Here is an 18,746-nt window from a genome sequence, read left to right as displayed (position 1 = left end):
TGGTTCATCGCCAATATATACGCATACTTGCGCATTTTGTTATTTTCCTTGTATTCGTGTTACGTTAATATATCAGTGTCGCTGATATATACGTACACGAACTGTTTATTTCCTGTGTTCAGCTAGTCAGTTTTCCAGCACGTTTTGGTAGTTTGCGCGTATCGTGAACACCCGTGCTGAGCTAGTTATCCTGTTCCTGGTCCTGTTTGTGGATTGCGTTCATCTCTGCGAAGAGATAGCGAATCCTTCTGAGTCCTGTTCCCTGTATTACTTCAGTCTTAGTCAGAGTTCCTGCTTATGTCATATATCGGTTCATTGCCAATATATACATGTGTTAGTCAGACGTTACGAATAGTTTCATTGATAGCTGTAATTGTAATACGCTAGGAAAACATACTTATTGTATATTTATCTGTGTTACGTTCATCTATCTCGATCCTGCTATTTCCTGTCTCTCCTGTCCTGTCTTTGTGAGGCACGCCATCGCCGCAACGCATTGGCTGCCTCATTCCAGTCTGTCTGGTTTTGGACGCTTGCTGTCGCTAAGTAATCGCTAGCTAGCAAGCGTTCATTCTGTCTACCTGTCCTGATCTCCTCAGTCCTGGTTTATGCGCGCAGCGCTACCTTGCGCTGAGACGTTATTACGAAAGTGTTTGTGGCTGTTCAGATCTGCACCGGCTCTGTGCACCACAATCTCCTATTGGAGTCAGTCCTCTCCTCCACTAAACTGGGGATATCCTGATCCCTTGTGCTGGTGTGTGTACCTCCTTCACGTCAGCTTATGTGTTGTATGCTGACTGTGGAGATTACACCCCCAAGCTTAACATCATTAGTAGTTTCATAAGTCCATTTAAGTCCCCTGAAAGACAATTGCATTTCATTATCCGTTAATGGCAGAATCTCATTACAGGCCTGATGCGCAGTCGCTAAAGATAACGACTCTGCAGATCGGACACGTTTCTTATAACGTTTGCGTTTGGCCTTAGACCCTGCTGCCTTTGGTGATTTATTCAAAGCTGCAGGAAAATTATCAGTAATACTCTCTGCTTGCTGATCATTTTTGCAAGCAATTGAAGGAGCAGCTGATTGGCCTGCTGCCAGGAATTCATTAAGAGGAAAAGGCAATGGATCTATGCGCAACCAATTGTGAATTACAAAAGCTATAAATTGCAAAGGACTTTGTCTAAACTGAGTGTGATCTAAAACATCGATTGCCCAATCAAAAAGCTTGCCCTTAAAAAGAGCGCAAACGATCCAATCAGACCAGGTAGAAATTGCAGAAGCCCGAAAATCGGGATTGGCCAAAACTTTAACCAATTCTTGTATAAATTTGTCTGTAACTTCAGGGCCAAGCTTTTCAAATTGTTTAAAGGAGCAGGACCCCTGACAAACAGTGTCATAATTTCTGGAAATCCCCCCCACAATGGGGATTGGTAATGGGGCTATCATAATGTCACACTTGGTGGTGTATTCTCCACAGTCAGCATGCAACACATAAGCTGACGTGAAGGAGGTACACACACCAGCACAAGGAATCAGGATATCCCCAGTTTAGTGGAGGAGAGGACTGACTCCAATAGGAGATTGTGGCGCACAGAGCCGGTGCAGATCCGAACAGCCACAAACAATACTTTCGTGATAACGTCTCAGCGCAAAGTAGCGCTGAGCGCATAAACCAGAACTGAGGAGATCAGGACAGGTAGACAGAATGAACGCTTGCTTAACTAGCCACTACTTAGTGACAGCAAGCGTCCACAACAAGACAGACTGGAATGAGGCAGCCAATGCATTTGCAGCGATGGCGTGCCTCACAAAGACAGGACAGGATAGTCAGGAAATAGCAGGATCAAGATAGATGAACGTAACACAGACAAATATACAATAAGTCATTTTAATAAACCTTTATTTTATAGTCCCATATGTATTTTGTGCCATATTGTAACACTGTGGCCAGTCTATTCCCCTGCCTCTATTTTCACCATTCACGGACAATTGGACGCTGCTCACCACGCCTTCCAGCGTGTGTTTGAACAGACGTCCTCGCTACCATCGCAAGGAGGTCTGGAGCTGGTGACGTCGCCTCCGCCCTGTCTCTGCCTTGCTGCCACGGAGAGCCCGGTCCCCGGCTGCCTAAGAGGGACGCATGCGAATCGCGGCTGAGTACGCTGTACCGGCCACACTAATACTAGGTGAGACCTTTCCTAGTGTTAATTGATCTATCATTGCTGGAAATCTCAGAGCGCTCCTCTCTTTTTTACATATTCCTCTAGTGATTAACATGGGAGCAGCCGAGTGATTGTCGGGTGGCCAGATCGCACCTTGAGGGGCTCACTACCCCAGAACTTTTTACTAAATATACAATAAGTATGTTTTCCTAGCGTATTACAATTACAGCTATCAATGAAACTATTTGTAACGTCTGACTAACATATGTATATATCGGCAATGAACCGATATATGACATAAGCAGGAACACTGACTAGGACTGGAGTAATACAGGGAACAGGACTCAGAAGAATTCGCTATCTCTTCGCAGAGATGAACGCAATCCACAAACGGTAACAGGACCAGGATTCAGAAGGATTCGTTATCTCTTCGCAGAAAAGAACGCAATCCACAAACAGAACCAGGAGCAGGATAACTAACTCAGCACGGGTGATCACGATACGTGCAATCTACCAAAACGTGCTGGAAAGCTGACTGACTGAACACATGATATAAAACAGTTCGTGTACGTATATATCAGCGACACTGATGTATCAACGTAACACGAATACAAGGAAAATAATAAACGTGCTGGTATGCATATATATTGGCAAAGAACCAATATATGATGCAAGACCAGCAAAGTATCTTTAGAATAAGAAACACGGTCCGGGACTGAAGCAACAGCAAGACAGGCTTAACTGAAGCTATGATAGCCCGAGGAGCCCTGCGGGAAGCAGATCTTTATACTGAGGTCATCCAATGGGAGCAGACATGCAGATTCCCACACAGGTGAATGATAATCAGTCACAAGCTGACAGCAGGGAAAGGCAGACAAAGCTATGCAGCTTGCATGGAAAGAGATCAGAACTGCCTGAGCTGCAGCACTACTACTGCCAGCAGTACCTGCTGCAGCAGCGATCATGACAGTTGCTGTATGGTTTTTAAAGTTTTTGCATACTTTGGGGAGGTGGCAGTGCTTGGTGGGATGTGGCATTTACGGATTTACCCCTCCCTTGGGTGGGTCGGGTCATGCCCCGCCTCTCACTGCCCCACTCCCCCTTTTTAAACCTCACACAGAGGGCTGTAAAATGACTATGATTAAGGACTTCATGTCTGAAACATGTTAGTCAAGTGCTTTCTTGTGTACCTTGATATGTCCTGAATAAACTTATCGATTTTTTGATGTGGAGACATTGGTGCGGACCTTCTTTTTCCGTTCTGACTTGTTGGGCATGGCTGCCCGTGTTCCAGCACTGTCCCTCACGGTGCGGTGGAGCGGTACCTCCTGTTTTTGTCCTTCATTTTAAAAACAGAAGGAAGATGATAACAAAAAGATATTAATGTTAAAAATCATTACGTAATTCAACGAGTCAACAATACGGCTTAATCCAACTCTACACACAGAATCCTTTACTGGTGGTGCCTAAAACTAACCACTTCCCTGGTGATGCATACATATGAAATCGCCGCCGGGAGACTTGGGCGGAGGATACAGCCGGTATATGGCTTATCCTGCTGCTGCACAACTCCTGGCAGCGTTAATTACTATGCCCCCTCCAGGTCGACTTGGATAGTGGGGAATGATGTAATTTGGCTTATAGCTATTGCTGGCGGCCGAATTACAGTATTTTAAAAGTAACTTCAGCTCCGTCTTCTGACAGTGCTGAAGTTGCTCACTGAGCGCCGCTAGAGCCGTAATTCCTATTACTGTCTATGGCTGTGCCGGCAAATCGCCTGCGCTGTAAAAACAGCGCTCGCTGGTGGTGCCTAACCCTAACCCACCCAGTGGTGCCTAACCAACCCCCCCCCCCCCCCGGTGTGGCCTAAAACTAACCGCCGCCCGAGTGGTGCCTAACCCTAACAACTCCCCCTGGTGGTGCCTAACCCTAACAACTCCCCCTGGTGGTGCCTAACCCTAACAACTCCCCCTGGTGGTGTCTAACCCTAACAACTCCCCCTGGTGGTGCCTAACCCTAACAACTCCCCCTGGTGGTGCCTAACCCTAACAACTTCCTCTGCAGAAACCTTTCACACATAGAAACAATATTATCTTTGATAAAGTAAAATCTGTACATACAAACGAAATAATATGACAAAAACTATAACGTTGCAAGCTCCTAAAACGATAACCTACTTCAAAAACTGTAATTTTGTTAACGATATTTATTGGGCGCCCTTTTTTCAGCTTTTTTTGCCGTTAATAATGATAATTGCATTAGAGTCTATGGCAGCGCCCTTTTCGTCCATTAGCTTCCGGCGCCCTTTTTTCCTGCTACCACTATTCCTAGACTAATCCTTTGCTGAATATTACTGTATGATTCTCTGGTTTTTACCTTGCTTGTATGACTAGTCGTTTCCTAATGATATCTGGTTTAGTTGTGTTGTGTGTGTATATATTGTAAATAGTTCATGTGTATATATTAGCCAGGTTCCAGGGTTAAGTGAGCATACTATGATATAGATAAGGTAGATAGATAGATAAGGCTATCCTGCATATCCACTATATGCAGGGAGCGCTTAGTGTATATATATCCATGATTGCTACTACTTGTCCAGTGTATGGTTTAATTTGCAGTTGCATTATTCCTTATTTTGATTGCCTGGTTTAGTTGCATTATTTCCGTGCATGAAGTCGATGTACATTTTTGATGCCGCTTGCTTAACTTATGTTTGCACTTGCAATAAACCTTAATGTTATTTTCCTCATCCCTGGTCTGGGTCTCAGTGTATTCCACAATAGCGACAGATCTGCATTTCACACTCCACACGAGATGTTAAACGTTGCCAGTGCAAAGGAAGCATAACGGATACAGAGGGGCAATGAGATATAAATGATTAATTGATGCAAATGTAGATAGCTTGAAAATGGACCAATTGTATCTGAAATCATCATGATTTGATTTGGCCCTTTTGCAAGCTGCATACACGTCTATAAAAAGTTTGAATTTTGCATCAACTCAGAATTATTTGCATGCCATTGACCCTCACCAGTGACAGGCTACAGACCTGCGATGTTACAGAGAGCTCTGGCTGCAAACACTCAGCTTACAATGGCCTCAGTCATTATAACAATGCAATTTATTTATTACAGTACATCTGATTGATGCAGGTAATAGTACATCTTACATTCCATGCAGAGGAACAAAACACGTCACACTGTGGGAACAATATACAGCTGATATTCAGCACATTATCCAGAGGAATCACTTTATTAGCAGCTTTACTCACAGGAGAGATACTTGGAGATGCAGCAGATTCCCATTCTAATAGGATTTATATTGTTACATAACACAGAATCGTTTCCAGCAACAGCTTCCCACATTTGTCTATAGCAGTGATTGTAACACATATAACAATAACCTGTCCCCCTCTCCACCCCAGAATTCCTGTATCTCACCTCCAGCCCAAACACCTGTATCCAATCATCTCCTAATTTACATTTGGGGTGCAGCACTGAGGCATTGGGGTGTCTATAGCAGTGATTGTAACACATATAACAATAACCTGTCCCCCTCTCCACCCCAGAATGCCTGTATCTCACCTCCAGCCCAAACACCTGTATCCAATCATCTCCTAATTTACATTTGGATTGCAGCACTGAGGCATTGGGGTGTCTATAGCAGTGATTGTAACACATATAACAATAACCTGTCCCCCACTCCATCCCAGAATTCCTGTATCTCACCTCCAGCCCAAACACCTGTATCCAATCATCTCCTAATTTACATTTGGATTGCAGCACTGAGGCATTGGGGTGTCTATAGCAGTGATTGTAACACATATAACAATAACCTGTCCCCCACTCCATCCCAGAATTCCTGTATCTCACCTCCAGCCCAAACACCTGTATCCAATCATCTCCTAATTTACATGTGGGGTGCAGCACTGAGGCATTGGGGTGTCTATAGCAGCGACTGTAACACATATAACAATAACCTGTCCCCCCTCTCCACCCCAGAATTCCTGTATCTCACCTCCAGCCCAAACACCTGTATCCAATCATCTCCTAATTTACATTTGGGGTGCAGCCCTGAGGCATTGGGGTGTCTATAGCAGCGACTGTAACACATATAACAATAACCTGTCCCCCTCTCCACCCCAGAATTCCTGTATCTCACCTCCAGCCCAAACACCTGTATCCAATCATCTCCTTCTAATTTACATTTGGGGTGCAGCACTGAGGCATTGGGGTGTCTATAGCAGTGAGTGTAACACATATAACAATAACCTGTCCCCCTCTCCACCCCAGAATTCCTGTATCTCACCTCCAGCCCAAACACCTGTATGCAATCATCTGCTTCTAATTTACATATAGGGTGCAGCGCTGAGGCATTGGGGTGTCTATAGCAGTGATTGTAACTCATATAACAATAACCTGTCCTCCTCTCCCAACCCCCCCCCCCCCCCCCCCCCCCCAGAACTCCTGTATCTCACCTCCAGCCCAAACACCTGTATCCAATCATCTCATAATTTACATTTGGGGTGCAGCGCTGAGGCATTGGGGTGTATCTGCATTATCTGTGCTGGAGTATAATATGACCTGGGAATACATCAGACTCCTAATACCTTATCTTAGTTGCTATCATATTTATAGTATGATCATGTAAAATAGTTGCCAATCTTGCTCTGTGAGGGCGTAACAATATAGATCTGTAACAATATCCCTAAAATTATGTAGAGAAATCAGGAGATCCCTGGAAGATCCTGTCACAGTCACAGTGATCCAATCTCTCTGGATATCAGTCCTGGGTGTGTCCAGCGTAACATACTAATAATAAGCAGTCTCTGATATGACAGTAATGCCTCTAGCAATCACATCTAGTAACATGTCACAGTAACATATAACATAGAATTGGTGATCAGAATGTAAGGCAGCAATCAGCCAATCTTACCAAGCCTGTGTCTCCCAGCCATGCAGCTATACACAAAGCTCATCACAGATGCATCTGCTGTCTTAGCAAGCTGAGTATACACAGTATCTTCACAGCTTGAGGTAGATAGCGATGGCCCGAACAGATCGCAGGCGGACCATTCCTGCCGAACTTGGGCTGTTCACCATTCACATTAAACGCACATTTTTTAAATAAAAAAATTGTGTTCATATTTTTTACATTCACTGGCTACCAGTGCTGAGCTACCGAGCAGTGAGCGCTTTGAATCCGTGATTAAAATGAGGCTTTGGGAACTTTGTTCCCATTCATTAATCTAGTGGCCAGCGATCGGCGGCTGTAACAAGAGGGCGGGGCAGCAGGCGGCGGGGTGCGGGAACACTTGGCAGGGAGGGGCGTAGTAGCTATGCCCCTGCAAGCAGTTAGGGGATTTTGCAGGGACGTAGTTACTCGTCCCAGCGGAAAGGAAGTAGTTAAACTGTGCCAGAGACGATCTATAATAAAAGTTTTATACATACCTGGGGCTTCCTACAGCCCCATGCACACAGATCGCTCCCGTGTCGCTGTCCTCTGCCTTCTGGATCGGCGGTACTGGGTCCTCTAACTTCAGCCAGTCTGCACAAAAGAAGTGCCCCCTCTATGTATCTCTCCAGCGACTGCAGGAGAGATACGTAGAGAGCGCACTTCTCTTGCGCAGACTGACTGAAGTTACATGCTAACATAATTAAAATCCTAACATTTTATTTGCCCAATTGTCCCAGTTATTGCAATGTTTTAAAATTTTTCCCCAGTACAATGTTACTAATGCCAATATTGTATTTGGAAATGAAGGTGCGTTTTTTCAGATTTGCGTCCATCCCTAATTACAAGCCCATTATAAAAAGTAATAGTAATATACCCTCTTTACATACATATTAAAAAAAAGTTCAGTCCATAAGGTAACTATTTATGTATTTTTTTTATTTGTTAATTTTTTTTCTATGAAAAAAATTTTGGTACATATTGGAGAGTGTGGGAGGTCAGGGGTTAATTTAAAATGTAAAAATTAGGTAAAAGGGATCCTTCATTGAAAAAAAAATATAGATGTCATTTTTCTATTTGGCCACAAGATGTCCTTGTAGGTGATTTCTGTATGCATAGTATTAGTACGCAATCAGGGAGCATTGCTACTGATCGGCGGTGGTAATTAGCAAGGGGGGGGGGGGGGGGGAGGGACGTAGCAGCTAGGCATTTTGTAGGGACGTAGTTACTTGTTCCGGGGGAGGGGTAGTGGTTAATGCCAGCAAAACGTCCATGTGCACCAGCCCTTACTCCCAAGATATTTCCCCTACTCAGCACATGAATAAGGCTTCACACCAGTGTGAGATCTCTTATTATACATGAAAAGAGTTGATTTCACTACAAAACACTTCCCACACTCAGGCATGAATAGGGCTTCTCACCAGTGTGAGATCTCTCATGACTGACAAGGTTTGATTTATGTGCAAAACATTTCCCACACTCAGCACATGAATAGGGCTTCTCACCAGTGTGAGTTCTTTCATGTGTGACAAGGTTTCCTTTTTGTCTAAAACATTTCCCACACTTGGCACATGAATAGGGCTTTATGCCAGTGTGAGTTCTCTCATGTGTGACCAGGTGTGATTTACGCCCAAAACATTTCCCACACTCAGCACACGAATAAGGCTTCTCACCAGTGTGAGATATCTCATGTCTGACAAAGTTTCCTTTTTGTCTAAAACTTTTCCCACACTCAGCACGTGAATAGGGCTTCTCACCGAAATGAGATCTCTCATGTGTGATCAGGTTTGATTTACGCCCAAAACATTTTCCACACTCACTACATGAATAAGGCTTCTCACCAGTGTGGGATCTTTCATGTGTCTTAAGGTCTGATTTATGTGCAAAACATTTCCCACACTCAGCACATGAATAGGGTTTATCACTAGCATGAGATCTATGATGACTGAGAAGCTGTGATTTACTCCCAAAGTATTTCCCACACTTAGCACTTGAATAAGGCATCTCACTAGTATGAGATCTCTCATGTCTGACAAGCTGTGTGTTATGCCCAAAACATTTCCCACACTCAGCACATGAATAGGGTTTCTCTCCAGTGTGAATTCTCTCATGTTTGACAAGTTTTGAGTTGGTCCCAAAACATTTCCCACACTCAGCACATGAATATGGCTTCTCACCAGTGTGAGATCTTTCATGTACGGTAAGAATTCCTTTCTCTCTGAAACATTTACCACACTCAGCACATGGATATGGCTTCTCACCAGTGTGAGATCTTTTATGTACAGTAAGCCTTGATTTCTCTACAAAACATTTCCCACACTCAACACATAAATAGGGCTTCTCTCCAGTGTGGGATCTCTCATGTGTGATTAGGTTTGATTTCTGTGCAAAACATTTCCCACACTCAGAACATGAATAGGGCTTCTTGCCAGTGTGAGTTCTCTCATGTATGACAAGTTTTGGTTTAGTTCCAAAAACATTCCCACACTCAGCACATGAATAGGGCTTTTCACCAGTGTGAATTCTCCAATGTCGGATAAGGTCTGATTTAGTTCTAAAACATTTCCCACACTCAACACATGAATAAGGCTTATCACCAGTGTGAGATCTCTCATGTGTGTTAAGGCCTGCTTTATGTGCAAAACATTTCCCACACTCAGCACATAAATAGGGCTTTTCACCAGTGTGAGTTCTCTTATGTGAGGCAAGTTGGGATTTAGTCCCAAAACATTTTCCACACTCAGCACATGAATAGGGCTTCTCACCAGTGTGAGATCTCTCATGTCTGACAAGATGCAATTTTAGTACAAAACGTTTCCCGCATGTAGAACAGGAATAAGATCCTCCAGCAGGGGGAGAGCTGTGCTGGGTATGAGGCCCCTCAGGGTTAGACAGGTGAGGGGAGTCGGGGGGAATATTTGGTGTCACCAGGATATCTGCAGGAGACTCTTGTCCAGTGACATCATCATCCGTTGTACAGTCTGTGGATACAGAGAGACGAGTCTCTGAGAGGTTCCTGATGCCGGGACTCCGCCCTGCAAATAGAGAAACATCATCACTTCCTGTTAGAGAATTCTGAGGGGAGGAACAATTATCATTAGGGATGGTCAGTGAGCTGCTGATCAGTCCAAGTTCATGCAAATTTTATGTATATAGGAAATGGACCAGATGGAGCAGCTGCATAACTTTGCATATAATTAGCATACAATTTGCACCATTTTACAGTTATTGGCATCTCACTGATTCTCCCCACACATAAAGCATTGGCCATATGGGGAAAAGCAGTGAGTTGTAGAGTTTGATGAGACATTTTACTCACCTCCAATAGTGAACAAAATGCAGCCAACATCCGGTTAAAGCATCAGATGTAATTATAGCTCAGGTAAATACAGCTCTCATGCTGCCAAGCAATGGACCAGCTACCAGATGGAGGGGGCAGCGCCACATTGTGGCATAGTTCCAACAATGCACTGTCTCCATTTCGGACGGTATCTCCGCCTTTGTCGAGTAGGTAAAGCGTATGGTCCATTGCTTGGCAGCACGAGAGCTATTTTTACCTGAGCTATAATGAATAGTGACTAAAATACTTATCTTCAAAGTCTTCCAGTGTCAGTCATTTTCTGCAATATACGTTGACAGGTACAAGGTGATCATTCAGAGTTACATGCAGTGTATTGCAAAATAGAAGCTTACTCTTACCGGTAAGAAAAATCCTCCACGACAGAGACCATGAGACTGCCTTGCCTATTCAAGGGACAGGAAGCACAAAACTATTTAAAGTGGATCCGAGGTGAACTTTTTACTCATTGCATAATTGTGTTCCTTTCCTATTGTTTATAGGGCATTCCTCAAGCCAAATACTTTTTTGCTTTTGTTTTAATACTCCAATTCCCTATAAACTAAATAAACCACACCCACAGGTTTTCAAAGAGCCTTGTCAGTAGCAAGGGCTCATGGGAGCTCAGTCTGGGCAGGAGGGGGAGGAGGTGTTACTAGCCATTGATTTCAGAGGCAGAGGGGAGAAGGGATTAGGTTTTTTTCACAGACTTAGTGATCAAGATACAGATAAGCCTGCCTCTGTGTAATGTTTACAAACAACATGGCTGCTGTCATTGTATCACAGGAAGAAATAATAATTTTCTATTAAAGCTGTTTGCAGCTATATTTGCTGTGTAAACTATCTAAACTTTAGATAAGATATATAGACAAGTTACTTGTTATAGTTAGTTTTTCATCTCGGATCCGCTTTAAAAAGGATACTCCCACTTCCACCCCTCAGTGCTTACATATTACTTGGAGTATAGAAGTGTACTTACCATACCAGGGCGGGTTTAAGGCCTGTCGTGGAGGATTTCGATGAACGCATCTTACCGGTAAGAGTAAGCTTATATTTCCACTCATCCTCCACGACAGAGACTATAAGATTTCCGAGATAACTCCCCTCTCAGGGCGAGACAACTGTTGAGAGCACTTTGCGTCCGAAAGCCAATTCTTTAATATTTTGAAGACCTAACCGGTAATGTTTAATAAACGTGTTGTAGTTAGAGCAAGTGGCCGCATTACAAATTTCAGTAACAGATGCAGAAGCCCTCAGCCCAGGAGGAGGAGACTGCCCTAGTGGAATGCACTTTAATTCCAGATGACGCAGGTATCTCTGATAACTCACATTTTGTTGGAGAGCGAGGAGAACGTTACCTCTGATAACTCATATGCTTTAGTGATAAATAATTTTAACCAATTGCTAAGAGTACTCTTCGAGGCTTTGTATTCTTTCCTAGCCCCCTGAAGTTGCATGAAAATATCATCCAATCTCCAATCATTTGTTTTTTCTAAATAAAGCAAAACCATCTTTCTCACATCTAGAGAATGAAACTTTTTCTCCTTTGTGTTTGAAGGATTAGAACAAAAAGAGGGTAAATGGATCTCCTGATCCTTATGAAATGTAGATACTACTTTTGGAACAAAAGAAGGAGGTAATTTAAACAAAATCCTATCCTCCATTATCGTCATGAAGGGCGATCTAACACTGATCGCTTGAAATTCTACAATCCTACGAGCCGTAGTAATAGCAACTAAAGATAAAGTCTTAAGAGTCAAATCTTTGATTGAACAGTCAGACGAGGGCTCAAACGGGAATCCCATCAGGGTCTTCAGAACAGTATTCAAGTCTCAGGAGGGGAATTTTAGTCTTGACAGAACTGTCTTTCTTTTGACAGCCTTTAAGAACCGTTTAAGTAAAGGATCAGAAGAAGAAGAAGAGACATTAAAATATGCTCCCAATGCAGCTAGTTGAACCTTCAGTGTACTAAGCTTGAGGTCTTTTTCCAGTCCGGCCTGCAAAAATTCTAAAATATTTGGAATAGAAAAATTAGCAATAAACTCGGGAGATTTTTGATTAAATCTACAAAAAACCTTTCCGCACTCTGCGGTAAATGGCTGAAGTGACTGGTTTTCGGGAAGTAAGCAGTGTACTAATAACACTATTTGAAAGACCTTGGTTCAGAAGAATTTTCCTTTCACATTCCTAGCTTTCAGCTTGAGCTGGGCAGGAACTGGATGAAAAACTGGGCCTTGATAGAGAAGGTCCTCCCACAGAGGAAGAGTCCAGGGCTGGTCTATCGCTAACTTTAACAGAAGAGCCTACCAAGCTCGTTTTGGCCAATCTGGAGCGATTAGGATTAAATTTGCCTGATCCTGAACCACCTTCTGAACTACCCGAGGTATCAAATTTAGGGGAGGGAACGCACAACCCCTCTCCAGACCTGTGTGAAAGCATCCATCGCCTCTGGATAACCTCTTGGATCCAGGGAGAAGAATCGAAGTAGAAGTGTGTTTTTGTAAGTGGCAAATAAATCCACTGTTGGAAGACCCCAGAATTGACCGATCTGATTGAGACACCATTCTCCTGACAGGAGAGTTTGTCTGCTGAGATAATCTGCAACTCTGTTCTCCTTGCCGCTCAAGTGTACTGCTTTCAGAGAGAGGTTTATTTCTGCCCAGAGAAAAATCTGATGCGAGAGTGAGATCAATGGAGGACTCTGAGTACCCCCTTGCTTGTTCAGATAAGCAATGGTGGTTCTGTTGCCTGACTGTATGACAACATGTCTGCCACTCAGAGTTGTTTCCATCAATTTCACTATTCCATACAGCAAGGAGCTCTCTGTGGTTTGAAGAAAATGCTCTCTCTATTAAGTTCAAATGACCCTGAACCAAAGTGGAATCCTTGTGTGCTCCCCATCCCCATAGACTTGCATCGGTAGTTACTACGACAAGATGTTGTCGAATCCAATGTACCCCCTTTCTCAAGTTCGTTGCATCTGTCCACCAACTGAGTGAATCTTTCACCTGGCTGGAAACCCAGAACTGAGTGTCTAACGCATCCTGACTCCCGTTCCATTGCAATAGAATGGAGATCTGGAGTATTCTGGACCTTGCTTGTGCCCAAGGAACTGCTGGAATGCAAGCTGACATTTTGCCTAACAGGGACATTGATTCCCTGACACATAGTTCGCTTTTAGAAAAAGATGTACACAATCTATTAGATCGATTAGCTTTTTCTCTGGAAAGAATGACATCTGTACCTTGGTGTCTAGTACTATACCCAGAAAAATCTTTGACTGGGACGGAGTGAGGTCCGACTTTTTGTTGTTTAGGATCCAACCTAAATCTTTCATAGTAGCCAGAGTGATCTGAAGATTGGACATCAGAAGCTCCTCGTTTTGTGCTGCAATTAGAATGTCATTTAAGTAGGGTATTAAAATGATGTGCTGGAGTCTCAGTAAGGCCGCCATCTCCACCATCACCTTGGTGAACACGCGAGGCACCGCCGAGAGGCCAAAGACCTGAATTGAAAACTATCCAGCTTTGATTGGATCCAAATTGCAGCTCTGAGGAACTTCTGATGTCTTGGAAAGATAGGGACATGATAGTAGGCATCCATGAGATCGATTGATGCTAGAAAATAATCTTTGCCCAGAAGAGGAATGGTCGAAGAGATTGTTTCCATTTTGAAACGTTTGTATCGGAGGAATACATTTAAATTCCTTAAGTTGATAATTAACCGAAACTCCCCATTTGGCTTTGGGACAAGGAATAGAGAGGAATAAAATCCCTTCCTTCTTTGCAAAATTGGAACTTCCTCGACCACTCCTTTTTTGAACAGTAAGAGTACTGCATTTTCCAGAGCTGTTTGTTGGACTGGAGTCTGGAGAGGAGCTTTAATCTCCTCCCCACCCGCATACCGTCACTGATCAAATTGCTGAGTAGAAGCGGCCGGTGTATTGGGTTTAAACAAAAATCCTTTGGACCTTGTACCACTAGGGTTTTGCCACTTTTTACCAGAGTCAGTTTTACCCATCGTATTCTTTTTGTATAAAGGAAAGTTTTTCCTTTGAAATGCTTTTTTCTTCTTCAGAGGAAATACTTGTTTCTATTCTGCTGCTCTAGTTAAGGCCTCCTCTAAGGCATGACCAAAGAGGAGACCTCCTTCAAACGGAAGTGAACACAACTTCCTTTTAGCTGTGAGGTCACCATTCCATCCTTTGAGCCATAAGAAGCGTCGAGTAGAGTTGATTAACCCTGAAGTGCGTGCCGCAATTCGTACCGCCTCACGAGAAGCGTCGCATAAAAAGTTAGCTGCAAGAGAGAGAACAGAATTAAAGAGAGTCTGAAGCGAGAATAAATCTCGCTTCAGACCTCATAGATAGCAGGGGCATGCGTGCCCCTGCTAAAACGCCGCTATCCCGCGGCTTAACGGGGGTCCCTTCACCCCCAAACCCCCTCCGTACAGCGGGGGAGCGCTTCCGCATTGGGGCAGGGCTAACCGCCGCAGCCCTGCCCCACGCGCGTCTGTCAAACGCGTATCTCCGCTTCTCCCCCGCCCCTCTCAGTCTTCCTTCACTGAGAGGGGCGGGGGAGAGGCGGCGATGCGCGTCTGATAGACGCGACTAGAGGCAGGGCTGCAGCCGTTAGCCCTGCCTCCAGGAAACAAAATTTCACGACCAAGTTTGCGACCAAGGTTTGCGGGGGGGGACTTGGGGGTGAAGGGACCCTCGTTTAGCCGCGGGATAGCGGCGTTTTAGCAGGGGCACACATGCCCCTGCTATATATAAGCACTGAAGCGAGATTTATTCTCGCTTCAGTGTCTCTTTAAGTAATTCAGAAACAGGAATACCTGCTTTTAAAGGGAAGGTTCACTGTGGTTTTTTTTAAAAAAAATACTAATCCACTTACCTGGGGCTTCCTCCAGCCCGTGGCAGGCAGGACGTGCCCTTGACGCCACTCCGTAGGCTCCCGGTCTTCTTCGGTGGCGCACCCAACCTGGCCAGGCCGGCTTCCAGGTCGGGCTCTTCTGCGCTCCAACTTGCGCCTCACGCCGTCGTGCTGACGTCGTTGGACGTCCTACGGACTGTCCAACGATGAGCTCGACCTGGAAGCCACCCTGGCCAGGTCGGGTGCGCCGCCAGAGGAGACTGAGAGCCTGCGGAGCGGCGTGGAGGGCACGTCCTGCCCAGAGCCGGGGGCAGGACGTGCCACATGGGGGCCTTGGGGCAAAAGTAACTTGGGGCCCCCCTACATCCCCCCCCCAGCGAAGTCAGCCCCCGAACCGACTGCTGCCCCTCATGGTCTCGCATAGACTTCTCGCATGGCCCCCACACTTTGTGTAGCTCAGCTGCCTTGTAATAACTCACCTGTATCATCTGCTCCATCCTGTGCTTTGCCTTTAGCCCTGCTGCCTGTGTCTCCTCCATCCGGCACATGTTACATGTAAATAACATGCACAGGGTCATAGAGGCAGGCAGCGTGGCTGAAGAGGGAGTACAGGATGGAGCTGCTGCAGGGACAGGTGAGTTATTACAAGGCAGATGGGTAGGGGTGTAACTACATCAGGCCCCTCTGCAGAGATTTGTTGGTGGACACCCCTCTTGGACCAGAACAGAGACATACCAGCAGAATCAATTAGTAAAGAAATTAAGAGTGTCGCCCAAGAATGTCCCACGAAGCTACGTATGCCATGTTCCAACAAGCTATTCAGTCAACTATTCAGACATTTAAAAAAAATCACCAGGATAGCACTTTTATTTAGCTTTCCTGTATGACAAGAAGACACAGCCAGCACTAGGGGAAGAGGGAAACAAAGGTGAATGAGGAAGGGCTGGTGCCAACCAAGAGGGCTTCTGAGCGTTTTTCAAATCAACAGTGATTTGGAAAGCACTTGGCTAATGTTACCCTATGACATTGTTCTCACAACAGCGTTGTGATTTTTTCAAAATCACAGACACACTGAATGTAGCATTTTTTTGAGCGATTCATTCAAAAATCGCTCTGAAAATCGTTTCATAAAATCGCACTCACAAATTGCTAGCCCTTGCTATTGTGATTTTGGTGTGCACTAGCCCAGAGAGAGGAAGAGTGGAGAAATTGAGAATAGCCTGAGATGGAGCAGAGAGCTCATCTGTATTGCAGTCCCACATCACACAGAGGCTACTTGCCTGTAATAGGACTCCTGCCCCTGCCAGTCTCTCACACAAGTCACAAAGCAGCCCTCCTGGAGTCTAGGGACTGTCAAAAACTTTTCAACTTGTATAACAACTTATCCACACATGCAGTTATTATAACAATGGGGGGAGACCAAACAGATGTTTGCCCACGGACCCTCCAGGCAAGCTCTGCATCCTTGCCTGCCCTCTAATTGCACTTTTATCAGCTAGCCTTGTGTTTCACATTGCCTTACAACAACAAACCTGAATACACCAGACCAAATCACTGAATGAAAGGCGGCCTGGGGGGAGATGGCCCCCCTTCCCCCCTGGCCAGTGTGGGTTTGCCTGCCACTGCAGCTGAGCTGAACATGCAGGCATATGGGAACAGTCTGAAAGACGACCTGGGGGGCCCAGCAGAGGTCAAAGGCCCCGGGGTATTTGCCCCTTTTGTCTCTATGGTAGTGCCGGCTCTGAGCCTACCACGGGCAGGAGGAAGCCCCGGGTAAGTGGATTAGTACTTTTTTTTTTTTTTAAACCACTGTGAACCTTCCCTTTAAATGGTTCTCCAACTCTGTTAACCAAATCGACAGACATCTTGCTGTACATGTGGCAGCTAAAATAGGAGGGAACACCGCTGCCGCCACTTCCCAGGCTCGCTTAAGGAGGGATTCCATTTTATGATCAGACATCTTTCAAATTTCCAGTGTCTTCAAATGGAATGGGTGAGTTCTTAGATAATTTGGATATAGCTAATTCTAGTTTAGGGCATTTAGTCCATTTATCACTGTCAGAATCAACAAAACCGCCTTTTTGAGGATTTTAATTGAAACAGTTTCTTATCCATTTATTTCCATTCCTGTAAAATCACACCCGGCATAGATTTGTGTACAGGAAAAGAAAGATAATTAGCTGGCTGCTGCTCAATATGCATTTCATCCTCAATAGACAACTCCTTGGATGCTTCAATAGGTAATCCAAGTGTGGTACGGATGATTTTAAGTAAATCTTCAGTACTATCAGGAGATCATTTAAATGTACCCTTAACCTGAATCTTAGGAGTCTCCTCCTCCTGAGCCGATGAGGCCTCCACTACCTCTTCAGAAGAGGATTCCACCCTTTGCACACCAGAAGTACCTGCTTTATCTGATTCAACAGATACAGGAACTGCCTGAACAGTTTGTACTGAGGAAGCTTGAGCTATTAAATTGTCTCTCAACACAACATAAGTATTATTGAGTTCAGATTGAAAAGTATTAAACATCAATTTGAAAGTATCAGCATTTTCCTCATTTACCACAGAAGCAGTACATGAATGGCAAAGAGGTTTTTAGATGAGGAGGATAATTTCTTTTTACAAATACCACACTTGGTAACATGATGAGTCTTGTCTAAGGCTTTCCTTGGAGCTACAGCCTGAAAGACACAAACATATAAGGAATGGCTATAAGCATCCTAATAATAATATACAGGATAGGATCATATAAGCCACAAGACTTACTCCAGATGCAGTTTCAGGAGAGAGGTCCGCGCCCTGAGAGGTAGAATCACTCATGGTCCCTGGAGGCCAAATAGACAGTGGACCCGGCTAGGCAGTCTCCTTTTATACTGTCACTCATCTGTCTCTCCTCTCAGTATGTCTCTGTGTCTTCGTGCACTGCACTTCCGGTTTCCGTCATATCTGGCGGAAGTGATGTAATGCGGGAAATCTCCGCCCGCTCTCCGCCAAATATGATGCTGCCATACTAGGCCCAAACAGAAGGGCCCGGTGACATGCGAATGGGCGCCCGGCAGCGATACCACACGCCAGACACCCGGGTGCCGCGCAAACCGCTACCTCACCTGCCTCCCCAGGATACACCATTTCAGCTGCCCCAGGAGGTGAGACAACAGCCACCCTTACCCTTGGACTACTCGACAGAGCCCAGGAAGATCCGCTTCCTCCTATCCCAAGGGACAGGAAAGCACTGAGGGGTGGAATTGGGAGTATCCTTTTCAAATTGTTTTGTGCTTCCTGTCCCTTGAATAGGCAAGGCAGTCTCATGGTCTCTGTCGCGGGATTACTATGGATGTGAGTATTCCTTCAACCCAATCGCAGTTGCAAGTCCAGATGAAAGGTTGTATAGGTAGCAGGATTCAAAATGCCAAC

The 18,746-nt window shown here is 44.8% G+C and overlaps 1 protein-coding gene across 1 annotated transcript in view; it reads right to left on the bottom strand.

The window, feature by feature from the left end:
- Positions 1–6,636: 6,636 nt before the first annotated feature.
- LOC137537156 (zinc finger protein 729-like) overlaps positions 6,637–18,746 on the bottom strand; it is a 52,416-nt gene continuing 40,306 nt past the window's right edge. The window contains exon 11 of the mRNA XM_068259279.1: positions 6,637–10,153. Coding sequence (XP_068115380.1) covers positions 8,496–10,153 — 1,658 coding nt within the window. The 3' untranslated portion in view covers positions 6,637–8,495. The remainder of the gene's footprint in view (positions 10,154–18,746) is intronic.

Source organism: Hyperolius riggenbachi, chromosome 10 (genome assembly GCF_040937935.1).
Source record: "Hyperolius riggenbachi isolate aHypRig1 chromosome 10, aHypRig1.pri, whole genome shotgun sequence".
Lineage (NCBI taxonomy): Eukaryota > Metazoa > Chordata > Amphibia > Anura > Hyperoliidae > Hyperolius > Hyperolius riggenbachi.
Note: the sequence above shows the minus strand (reverse complement) of the source record. Positions and strands in the feature narration are given on the sequence as shown.